The following is a 13,432-nucleotide window of genomic DNA, read 5'->3' as shown; positions in this document are numbered from 1 at the left end:
TTGTGTAGAGATGTGTAGAGTGAGAATAGATGTGGTCCAAGAATTGATCCTTGAGGTACACCACACATAATCTTTGTAGCTGACAAAAGATTTTCCTTCATAGCATTACTAAGAGAAAGGACACGGTGTTTATGACTGAAGTTTGAGATTTAAAAAATATGCATTGTTTTTTAAACCATATTGCTGATGAGTATTTCACTTTTGTCAAAATTGTGTCGACAGGAAATTAGAATGAGACACCAACTGGTAGATTAACAAAGAAACAGTAATAACAAAGCCAATACGTTGGCTGAGAAAATAATAGAAATGAACAAATCTATTGTACAGTAGAGGTGACATATTTGTTGCCCACTTTGAACCTCATACAGCTGAAATATCTTCCTCCTTTTCTTCTTTCCTTCCATTTTTGAACATCACTGCAACATCACATCATCGCGTCACTGCTTTCATGTGTGAATGTACTGTCAGGCCTGAGGAGCCAACTAACCTTCAGCTGTCAGAGTCTGCATTAATGCATGGCTCTGCATGCGTTACTGTGTCATTAAAGAAACCGACACATGTTCCAGAGGAAGCATGAGATGTCCTCCTCCTCTTTTCTGTCTGCCCATGTGGAATAAGAGATGTGCTTCATGGTGGGTTGGGCAATGTCAATGAAGGCACAACTGCAACAATTCAAGAAGACATGAATGGCAAGTAATGGTCAGGCCTGCTGTCATTGTAGCCACAGTGGCAGAAGACGTCATTACCCTCCAGCTAGTTATAATGATCACTCCTCATCTCCCATCAGGCCTTGAAGCAGTGGCTTCATTTCAAACGCTGCCAGTGAGGTCCCCAATGCGACGAGGGATTAATTTGATTTGCATGCTTACTAACAAGGATGTAATGTAAATTGACAGTGGAATAGTGTTACTGCAACTGTGCTTGTTACGTGCCGCAGTGGGTTCAGGGTCATGGGTGCAGCAAGTGTAAGTTATGAATTGCAGAGTTTTCTGAATTAAACATGAGCTTATGCTTGACTTGGCAAAGAGTGAATGATGTATGTTGGCTTTAGTTGCCATTTTTAGCTCATATGATTCCATATTTAGAACTAATGTTTCCACTGCAGCATAAACGGATTCAGAAAAACGTCCAAAGGCTATTTATGTGTGTGCCCATGTGTGCATGGTAGCATCTGCTTTCATGCATCCCACACGTGAAGCAAATGCAGGGAAGGAGCTTTGTGAATGACTTGAGTGTATAGCACAGAGCGCAGGCTGAGGTAATGAATGGCAACAACTCAGTGTGAATGAAAGCAGTGGAGCAAATCGCATGGTATACATACATTATGTACACACACACCATAAATAGTCATCTCTTTCAGGTTACACAGGTGTGTGCAGTCAGGAGGCCACAAATACACTGATGCACACTAATAGATCAAACAGTCCACAGCCCACATGAACACATAGATCATTTAAGATGCACACAGGCAATCAGTCTGCTACAAGAGAACAAGAGGTCAAGTGATTTAATTTCATCATTTCCTGCCATTAAATATTGATAGTTAAAGAAATCTAGGGCACTCTGTTATTTTGTGCTGTGTAATTAAAAGTGCTTCACTCCAGGAATACATTATACATAAAGCTAATATTGCACTTCCCTGGGTAATTAAGTGTTCTCCAACTGGGCTGAATCAGTTGGCTCTAATACTTTGCAGCACAATAGATCTGAATACCTGCAATGCACATTGTTTTCTTTGTCATTACAACAGAAGCTCTCAGTCAAAAAAGCATCACACCCACATATCCAGAAACACCCTCAGTATTTTCTTCAGTTAAACTAATTTACCATTTTTAGTCATGTATGCTAGTGGCATGGCTCTAGGGAGGTCAATGTTTGTTGGTCCTCCACTTTGGTATCTCAACGGCTGATGGATGGATTGTCATGACGTTTGGGACAGATATCCATCATGCCCAGAGGATGAATCCTAATGTCTTTGGTGATCATTTGACTTTTCATCTAGTATAATATCTCAACTAATATTGGATAAATAGCCATTAAATTGGTTGCAGACATTTGTGTCCACCTCCAGCAAATACCTTAATGACAAGCCCTCCAGCTTCAGCTATACTTTGTGTTTAATGATAAATAGTAAATGTTAGCGTGGTAAACTCAGGTGGTAAACATGGTCAAAATCAGCATGATAGCTTTTTCACTGTGAGCATGTTAGCATGCTGACATGAGTGCTACGCTGTGCCGAAGTACATTTTCACAGAGATCTACTGTGGCATCTTGTGATGTCTTGTTTGAAAACACAACAAAATGTATGATCATATGTGGAGCAATGTCATGATTTAGAATATTCATAAGTCATAAAACTATTTGTTTATCTATTCTGGTACATGGAAAGTCATTTCCATACATGAGGTTCAGAAACTCCACACTGACAGTGTGAATGTATATTAAATCCTCTCACTTTTGGTGATGAAGTCATCACTGGTTTATCATCAGAAAGTAAAATAGTTAAAAAACCTTTTAACAAGACCTTAAGGCCTCACAATTGAGGGCCTCTGTCCTGGATCGCTCTTGTTCCTCCATTCTCAGTTGCTCTGTCTTGGTTTTTCTCATAAACACATACAGTGTTTTGCTGTCTCCTTGCACTTCTATTTAAATCAGATGTTATCCGCTTCTTCTGATGCTCTGCTGTCTTCTCTCACAACCAGAGGAACAGGAGCAGGCAGCTGTTACCACAAATGAAGGAATGTCATTTAAGGAGCACTCTGAAATGAGCGATTAATGAGGTTGATAGATTATTCATCATGGTAGGTGACCTATCACTGCATACTGTCAGACAATGATGGAAAACCACCTACATGTTGCCAGTTTTCATCTGTGATGCAAAACTGTTCATAAAATCTACAAACTCTAGCGTCAAACTAAAGAAAAATCATGAAAACCTCTCACATTTCCATTCCTACTACCTTATGTGAAAGCACATACAGTATGATGCCCTTCCAATGACCTCATTCTCTAATTTTACCACAGGAATCGCATGCTCTGTCTTTCACATATGGCACTAAGAGAAAGGGGATGAAGATTTATTTTTTCTTGGAAACCACAGGAAATGGACTCAAATTCTAACCATTCATGCGCACCACATTCCAAATGGTGCTTCAATCCTAAAATCCTATTTATGGAACATGAAGACAATACAGGACAGACAACACAATAAAGAAAATGTGGCAAGAGAATAATAATATATATAGGAAAAGAGCATGGTTCATGCTAAAGGGATTGATACCAAATTAATATATATGATTCTTACATTAAGTGTGCATCATTGTTTCTTAAGTCTTCTTGTATTGAAAGCGAACTGGTCTTGACTTCTACATGAACATGTATCTGAGACGTACTTGAGTCAAGTGTGGAGCCAAGTGTAACTTTAATGTCTAGATAGATAATGAAAACAGGAAGAGACAAGTGTGAATGAGCACAAGCTCTAGTGTTATCAGTTCCCATGCTAAGTTATTTTTCAGCAAGGAGCATCATAGTGTCACAGCAATTAAGTCACTACATCAAAACCATTGTATTTATAAAATAATTAGTTCAGGTTCTAAGTTCCCAGTCATAGTAAAGTCATTGTAAAACACCTGAATGAGGCTCACATTTGAACATGCACTAACAGTTAGCTTGAACATTAGACAAAGACTGTGAAATAGGCTAATTAATTCACATAATTAACATAATAAGACAATATTGTGTTATTGTGTGTATTTGCTTCAACATCCTGCTAATCTGACAACTAACCCCCGCATTATGAGGTAATGACAAAAATAATGAAATCCTGTAGATATTGGCAACATCTTTGACTCTTTGGCTGGGTTCTTGTTTGACTGTTGTGGGTGAATTCAAGTTGACAGATGAATCTATTTGTTAATCCTAGTTTCAGCCGACAATATCTCAGATCGATTCAATTGACCAATGAGTCGATACATTTCGTGACTGATGGAATTGATTTTGATATGGATACATTTAGCTAATGAGATTCATCCAGAAAGCCTCGTTAGACTATGAGAATGTCCATTGACCTATGACATATTCAATAGTGTGGAAAGCTTTCCTGCCTGTCATGGTGACCCAGGTGAAAATCATCAAATAGCATCAGTACTTGCTGTTTGAAAAGTGCTTCATTCTGTGATCTGTCTACACTCATTTCTGTCTTTTCTATAGAACTGTTGATAACAGATGTTTCTATGAAGAGATGGAAGGCTTCTGCGGTGGGGACATTTGCAGAATGTTAGCATAACCCGCCTGTGGTGGAGAAAAAGGCACCCAAATCTGTGCGGCAGGCAAAATGCCACAACATGTTAGCATGCTGTGCAGCCTTGTAGCCTGTGGACAGTGGTGTGTAGACGAGAGTGGGAACCAATCCAAGAAACCCTGCTTACACCCAGAGGGGCTGAGCTGAATGTGATCTGAAAACAATGCTTTGGACTAAAATGACACTGAAGAACAAGATATGTCTTCAAACTGATATTAAATTTTTTTTTTAAATCTGATATTCCCAAATCCTACACAACATCAAATGATTTAGCTTCATATGTACAGGAAGGACAGTCAGAGAACGGCTGGTATAAATGCTAAAAATAAGGATGGATCATCCCAAAAGGGAGGTAGCACGCACACCCTGTTTTACATACACACAAGTGAACCCTCATGAAGCTTATCTCAGCCTAAATCCAACCAGTGAATCCATCAGATGCAGTAGTAAGCAGGAGCCAACAGCAGCCTCGTGGGACTGAGGGGGATTTATGGGATATAGGCAGCAGGGTAATCCACGCAGAACTCTCTCCCACCAGCGCTAAACATTAAATATTAATTTCCACATAGGAGACAGTCTGCGCTGTTCTCATACTCTATGCAGATAAAATTGATTAATCTTCTGTAATTGGTTATGAGAGAAATGTAGCTTCTTGGTAGAGGAGTGAAGGTAATATTCATCTGAGAGCATGTTGTAGAATTCCTGTAATAAGTCTCTTTGATCTGTCCAGGTAAATTTACCGACATGTCAAGTAACTGCAATATACTTTTAATAATATATTACATGTAGCAGCCAATGATAAAAACTATCTGATGGATATCTAACGATGATGTGACCGTTTTTATAAGGTGAAAATTACAATTTGGAACAGTTATACAAACAACATTTTAAAACTATGATGCTATAAAATTTTCTCTCTTAAGATTGAAGAGGGAACCATTTTCAGATGAATTAAACATATGAACCCATAATGGAATAACACTACAAAGCAAGGTGCAATGATGGGATTTGCTTCACTGCACATCTAAATACAGAGGTGTGAGGAAGTCTGCTCCACAGTGTGTGTTTGTCAAAGCAGGGTAGCACCTACAGTGCAACAGACAGGGTGTGAGATTGAGGTGTGGACTAGCTGCAGTCATTTACAGTACAAACTCACACCCATCATACAGGAAGATGGCTTTAATAAACTAAATGATGCAATATGAAGATATTTTTAGGCTGTCAGCAATGCTACTTGACTTGCTTATTGAAAAGCATGGCAGGGGCTCATATTAAACTCAGCACAGCACTCACACTCACATTCAGGTGTATTTAGTGAAACTATGTCTATAAGAGAGATCTTTGGGCTCCACCTTGTGGCAGCAACATACAACTACTACAGGCTTCAATCTCAAGGTTTTTATGACAGGCATTTTAATAGTTTCTTGTTAAGAGTTGTTTTATCAATTGGTGCTCAAACAAATTTATTTAGACGACAAAGACTCATTGTCTAGCAGGTTAACAATGAAGATAGGAGCTTCAAAGAAAGGTTCACATTCAGTATTCACATAGTGACGAGATCCCTTTGTAACACATCCACTGTAAGAGATGGAGGCAAAAAAAAGTTCTCATTTAATGCAAAAATGCATTCTTGAGTTCAGCTGAGGTTAATATGTGCTTTCAGCTGTTAGAAGAAGACAACCAGTTGGATTGTCTGAGTTCTGAGTCTTTTTAATACGAAATCCCCTCTTATTATCACTCCACCACTGCTCAGCAAGTAAATACTGTCTAGAAATATCATGCTGAAGAGCCTGTAACCTACTTGATTTGTTTAACTCAACCTGTTGAAGCTTCATATTAGCTTCAGCTAAATTTTAGAACTGAGTTTTGTTCAGAACGAGGACTGTGGATTTTGTCCTCCCATCTTTTGCTTTGGAATCACATTAAGAAGGGATCATTTCATGGCTAGTAGTCTGTGGTTGATTTAGTTAAGTATCATAAGTACCTAAAATGAGTGAGGCTGTTTGAACTAGTTTGGCTTCGCGAGTTATACATAGTTCAAGCATGTTCTAATAAATCTTTTCTAACCAGTAAAATCAGTTTTGTAGCAATCAAGACTGAATGACAAAGAATAAAGCAAAAGAACACAGTGTGCTTATAAAAGCCTGTTTAATCATTTTCCTAAAAATAAACCATGTAAAGATAGGTCAACAAAAAAAAGCAATAAAGGAATGGATATTCCTACCACAAGGCCTCAGTGATGAACAGAATTGCAGTAATTTCAGAAAAAAAGTAACATTTCAGTAAATAAATTTAAATTCAAACAATGTAGAACTGGGGGGTGAACAGGGAAACAATGTAGGGAAATTCAGTGGTTTTTTTTACCATCTGAATTCTATCTTCAATCTGATTCGGATTTGTTGAAATCAAATTTAAGTAACATCCAATTCTGAACTGACTTCAACCGCAGAGGACGATCAACAACATAAAAACTTCACAGTTAGAAAACACAGTCATCTTCATTATGAGGTATCCATTGCAGCCGTTTCTGAAACACAAGAACAGATATATCTTCCTTATTCACCAGGTAATGTAGAATTCATGTATTTCACATAGAAAATTCACTCGCCTTCTTTTAAAATGTACAAATCATATTGTGTATTGCATAAGGCTTTTTTTTCCCCTCATATCTCTCTTCTCTGCTCTGCTGAGAGACTACCAACTAAACAGAACTTTGGAGAACAGTTTTAGTAAACATGTCAACACTGGAATCTTCTAATGACTGTGGTAGATACCAGCACGTGCAGCACCATAACAGCCTGTTCCAACATTTTGATGCATTGTTTTACTTTGATTTAACCTGCGTTTGTGTAAATGCAGTATCACTGTGATCTGCGGGATCCAAAGCAGAGGAATTCTGCCACGACAAGAGACACAGAGGATAAACAGCAAACTCACGTGTTTCATTGAAGAGGAAGGAATCCTGATACTCCTTCATGTACTGGGAGGATCTGGCCTCATCCAGGAACAGAGAGTAAACCCTTTTAATGTCCTCCACCTGGACTTCTGTCCCCTGAAGAAGCCAAAACACACACACACGATCTGAGTACTGGACACTCTGAGCACTGAGGCTACAGGAAATCATTACTAACATTACTACGGAAAAACATTTAAACCTGTGTTACAGCTGTAATAAAATCCACTCGTTCACACTGAGCTTACCTTGCGTTTGCGACACACCAAGCCAGCAGTGCTGATCAGCTGGATGGCGTAGCGCAGTGACGTCTCCATGCCGATGCGGGTCAGGACCGTGTGAGCCTCCTCGCTCAGCTCCACATCCTCCTCTTCACACCTGAAATAAACCCACACAGAGTCACTTCACGTTTCCAACACTGGGAGGAAGGGAGCAATGTTTGCCGACAGAATGATGGACGCAGATCTTCACCGAATTTTGAGGATCTGCCTCGTCTCTTTTTCAGTGTAAGGGGAGGTGGTGATGATGAGCAGCCGATCCAGCAGGTCGATGGGGATGCCATGAGGGCTCTGATAGTTTGTGCCGCGGATACTGAGAGAAAAACAAAGAAGAGTAAATATTCAGTGTTAAACATAATATTTTTGATCATTTTGAAGTAGGCAGATTGTAAGAAATTAAAATTTCCTATATCAGCGTATTCCTAAATGAGATAAATGTTTAAGGTAAACAAAAATCGATGTAAACAGTACCGAGTGATGCCTCTGTTGGTGGCCATAATGAGAACTGGGGACAAGTCACTCTCCAGAGCACGGTTCAGGAAGGAAAAACACTCCATGTCCAGCATATGGACTTCATCAATAAATAACACCTGGAATCACAAACATGGAAAATCAGTCAAGTACAATCACTAGCAATACACACACAGACACAAACACACACACAAACACACAAACACACACACACACCTGAACTTACCCCTGGTATGATCTCTGCTTTGCCTTCTTCCCTCCACTCACACACTTTGGCATTAATCTGCTCACGGACTTCCGATTTGATCTCTCCGGTGTCTCCGGAGAAGAGAGCCAGAAAGCCTTGTGTGCGGCTGTTGATGACGTCGATCTCGTGGAGGGACACTGTATGGACCACCTCCTTCCTCTTCTGCAGCTCTCCCTCTGGACACTGTACAAACTGTGTCTACAAGGATGACAAGAATATTTTTAAAAATCAGCCATCATACAAAAGAGTATGAATATGTTGACAAAATAAATTATAAGAAGCAACCAAGGAATTTGTGAATCTGTGACACAGACAAATCTTTTTTTGATTCCTTTGCACCTGACAAAGAGTAAATTTGGGCTTGAAATGTTGTACTAATATTGTAATAAAAAAAATATTTTTAACTAGAGCAGGTGACCATGTTGCAAGTCCTTTGGGAGACAGAATTCCCAGTTAACAGTTTTTTTGGACTCAATACTGATTGTTTAAATCTACAAGAAGCGACTGGCTGTGAACTGAAGGACAATAACAAGGACCATCATGTTTTTCTATCCATATAACAATACTGTTAGTACATAAAGTTATTTTAAAAAACATATTTCACTGCTGAAAGTTCCAAACTGCTGTTGTTTGTGAGTGCAGATTAATGTCTACAGCAGTAACATTTTAGTGATGTGACGGTTACAGGTTACCTGAGCTCCCATGGCATCATAGTCTCTGGCTCTGGTGAAGGAGCGGCCCAACTTGCTGATCTTTCCGGTAGCTTTGTCAATGGTAATAACATCGCTGGGAGAAAACAAAGAGAAAGACGGTTGAGATTGAAACTGTGACACACGTGAAGATATCAGACCCTAATATATATAAACAAGAGATGAACTTACCCCGCTTGAACTTTCTCTTTACTGAGACTGTCGATCATCTTGTTGCCCAAGTCATATATTGTCTCCATCTCTGTAGTCTTCAGAGTCAGCTTGCCCACCTTGGCACCCTGATAGACAAAGTTAAACATGCTATGAGAGGTTTGTCTTTATGATAGCAGACTGTGTGCTGTTTTACACTGTAAAAGCAAAGGATGTTCAGTAAATTGACAATACAGCTTTATTCATTCATTCAGAGATTTATTTTTCCCCAGGTATTTACACATTACATCAAATGTGTAAAGACTGCTCTCTCACAACACCAATAGTGTGTTCTATAAAATATTTGCCAGAGCAGGCATAATGAATGAGTCTGTAAGACTTATTATGGGTGAAATTATGGGTGTTGTTGCAGCTGTCAACAGCGTAAGCAGCCTACCGTTCCAGTGGCTGGTCTGTCAATCTGGATTTCCACCACCTCTCCTTCAATAATCTCCGTCTCTTCTCTGCAAAAGAAAGACACCTATGAATAACGGTTCATTTCCAACAATGAGAGCTACAAACACAATTACTGTGTTTTCTCACTTACTTGATCCTCACTCCGATGGCTTTTCTAAAAGCTTGGCTGAGTGCCTCAGTCTTGCTCATCTCCAGAGAGAAGATCTCACTACCAGCCAGCGCTGTGAAGGGTGTGTCAGGGCCAAGAGACTGGGCGATACCTGCATAAAAAGCAAAGTCTCAGCTGAACCATTAATCAGTTAGTGAATATGGGAGCAGGAACTCATGTTTTAACGAAAATATTACTTAAGTCAATTACATCACTGCAAGGCAACAATATCACCTCCAGGGGAAATGATATTATGTTCTGGAAAGCCTCCAACGTGGCCCTTACCCATAGCAATGGCAGTCTTTCCTGTGCCAGGTTGGCCGGCGATCAGTACTGCCCTGCCAGCAATGTGGCCATCTTTGATCATCTCCAGAATGACCCCTGCTGCCCGACGGGAGGCCAGCTGGCCAACCATCCCCTGAGACACCTGCAGGTGAGCAGAAACAGGTATCCTTGAACCCAAATTCAACACATATCCAGCATTTTGAACAGCTCAACATAGGAGACTGAAGTGTTGCATGCAGTCTCTACTGTAATCCTTTTGGAAGATAACCATACACTTCAACAATTACTTGACATATGTCAGAAACCCTGCAAACAGGATTACTGACAGGGAAGAACAGGAAATCAGTTCCTTACAAGGTTATATACTTTAAATGTTTTCACAGCTACAGCCTATCAATTGAAGCCTTAACGCTACCTGTCTTGGTTCCAAAGCATCATCCAAGCCAAGGCCTCGAATGTGAGAATGTGCACCTAAACACAAGATCGAGATAAACACATTAGCAGTAACCACATTTGGAAGACAAGGTACCACTTGCATCAAAGTACATAAAGCTGATCTACAATAAAACAGATTTACCACTCATTAACTTGCATTAATATAAAGAGCTGAATAATTAGGGTACTAGTGTAAATATGGATTCTTACCAATTCTCTCAATCCGTGTGATGTCACGAACCTCTGGGACCTTTGTAGCCGCCATCTGTAATAAGTCAAAAGCAGGACAGAAATACTCTTAATATAAAAAAACAGCTCTTAGGAGGCAGAGGAGGTGCTATTGGAAACTAATGGAATCAGGATATAATTACAGAATAGGCAAAAACTGATTAACAAATATTAGTGACTGTTCCAATAGACACAAATATTTGTATTCAAAGTCCTATTAACTAGCAGGTTCTCTGACCTTTGTGGGACTTTAAAGGGACACCAGGCACAGTAAGCGGTCACCATGACAGGTAATCCAGCTCACAAGACACAACAAAGAAAATGCTGACTATAATTACTCTAAAGAACAAAATAGCATCTCACAGAAAAAAATAGCACAGTAGTTTATATCACACAAGCTATCCAGAAACTGGAACTCTGATTTAAACAATGTGGATGAAATGGATCAACAACAAAATCAGTCTATAGGGTCATGAGGGTCTCTGCCTTGCAACAGAGGGTTGACTGCACCTGATGTCAAGTCACAGCAAGGAGTCAACAAGGTGTGTGCTTCAGCAGTGCAGAGAAACACTCTGATAGCAGCTCAGAAACTTTTATCAAGTCATAGAAGGTCAAGAGGCTTGGAAATGATCTGCTGATGACTGGAAAAGGTAATGAGTGTGTACCAACTCCACTTCACCCCATATCTCATTCAAATTCATATTGTTTATACTGTGTCTTTGTCTGTCCTGCACTGTGTAGATGTATATAGATTTGAATTTTTAATGATGTGTATATATATATACATACACACACATATATATATATATATATATATATATATATATATATATATATATATATATATATATATATACACACACACACACACACATATATATACACATATACATATATATGTTTATACACACCGTTTATTTACACTCAAATTCATAATTATATTTAATAATTATATTTACATTAGTATTTATCCTATCTATATTTATCTATATTCTGCTTTTTGCACACACATAGTTTCTATCATGTCAATATGCAATATGGCATGCAATATAACATGCAAAATATAATATGCAATAAACACATAGTCCGCCCCCACTACACAGAGTCTTTGTGAATTACTGTCCCTCTCTTTCTTACAGTTATGTTTGTGTTTATGTTTATTGTTTAATGTTCATGTTTACTGATGTTTCTGTTGACATCTGGACCACAGTGAATTCCTTGTACTTGCTACTTGGCGGATAAATCCGATTCTTCTGACTCTGTGAACTGATGAATCCAAGTTGGACATTTTTGTTCATTAAGAGATTTTCAATAAAATTAAAAGGTCAGAAATATTTCAATTCACTCCCCAGACTCTTAACTTAGATTTCCCAGTTTTAGTATGGCCTAGTACTCGAGACTTTCAGTGTAAGTGTACTCTTGGTTGAGGGCTGCTTCCTTTGTTGATTTACATGTCTGTCGATGCATGAGTTCTTTTCTTATTGAAAAAGGAAACAAGTACGTTTTCGCTGTTCATATTAAGTCAGTTAATAAGCTTGAAGACACAAATTTAACTACAGTTTGTCTTGACAAGCCGGTTGTCATAGTGACAGTTGTAACGCATGCCACAACACCAGAGTGAAAGAGCGATAGCATTAGTCAATTTAGTGTGGCTTTTTATTTATAATATTTACATTTTATAACACAACACACATCTCAGTTGTCGGTTATATAATCTTGAGTCAAACGGCATGCCATAATTTTTACCTACTGTCTTCTCGACAGGGATAGCACAGCGAAATACCATGCTAACGCCAGCTAATGGCAGGTTAGCCAGCTAGCTAGCTAGGTTAGCGCCATTCATTGGTTTTCTTCTGTAATGTTGTCACACCCTGATGAAGATAGATAGATAGCTAGATAGACAGATAATACGCATGCTAGGGTCTCAGGGTGTGAAAACGGAAGGTCTGAAATAGTCAAAATATTTATCGTATGAACGTGAACTCACCTGTGCAGCCACACTTGTGAAAATGTGAGAATGCAGCGCTTTTTTCTGGATGTGCGCAGGGTAAATTTGTCCGACGAGAAACAAGTCCTTCTTTTTCTATGTATAAACTGAGGTTGACTGCCCTCTATAGACATGGTGGTAAAGAATAATTAAGTTTTGAAATGATTAGACGCCTGGTTCATGTCCCCACTTGGTATCTTGAAGAAGGATATTTAAAGATCCCATCCAGACATGTGTTAAGAAGTATATAGTCTACAATACGACCTATTCTGAATAATAATGTGTGTCTAACATGGTTTTTCCACAAAAAAGTTAAAGTATCCTTTTTTTTCTGAAATTATTTAATTTCAGAGGTTTAACTGTTGGACACAAGATGTCTCCTACTTCACTGTAATTCTCAGTGTTTTTGCACTGCAGGCTTCAAGTTTCCACATCACATTTGTGTAAGTTGAATATTGAACCAGAATTGGCACCAAACCATTTGTGATGTCACAAATCATGCTTGCAGGCCCACCCCTTAATATCAGATTTTCAATGAGCACAGAGAAATGTTCCCTATTCAGCAGATGAATGTTAAAACATCTCTCTATCTGCACGGTGAAGCTCAAACATTCAACCGTAGGAACAAGAAGAAAAACACATTTTGGAGCTGAGGGGGGGTTTAACTTTATTCATTCCACAATTTTTACAAATTACAAATTACACAATTACAAATTACTCCTCTTGTCCTATTAAAAACACTGGAATACAACCTATCATTGAACACATGGACATTTTCCTTTAA

General features: G+C 38.9%; 1 protein-coding gene across 1 annotated transcript; it reads right to left on the bottom strand.

Moving 5' to 3' along the window:
• Positions 1-6,431: 6,431 nt before the first annotated feature.
• Positions 6,432-12,737, bottom strand: ruvbl2 (RuvB-like AAA ATPase 2). The gene is made up of 14 exons (XM_044371679.1): positions 12,649-12,737; positions 10,644-10,698; positions 10,414-10,469; positions 9,999-10,140; positions 9,696-9,825; positions 9,546-9,612; positions 9,131-9,237; positions 8,942-9,035; positions 8,229-8,447; positions 8,003-8,121; positions 7,725-7,844; positions 7,502-7,631; positions 7,238-7,352; positions 6,432-6,827 (listed from the first exon to the last, which is right to left on the bottom strand). The coding sequence occupies exons 2-14, from the start codon at positions 10,696-10,698 to the stop codon at positions 6,802-6,804; spliced, it is 1,380 nt and encodes a 459-aa protein (XP_044227614.1). The 5' UTR covers positions 12,649-12,737; the 3' UTR covers positions 6,432-6,801.
• Positions 12,738-13,432: the final 695 nt, after the last annotated feature.

This window comes from Thunnus albacares, chromosome 13 (genome assembly GCF_914725855.1).
Source record: "Thunnus albacares chromosome 13, fThuAlb1.1, whole genome shotgun sequence".
NCBI classification, from domain to species: Eukaryota; Metazoa; Chordata; class Actinopteri; order Scombriformes; family Scombridae; genus Thunnus; species Thunnus albacares.
This window is presented reverse-complemented; position numbering and strand designations above follow the sequence as displayed.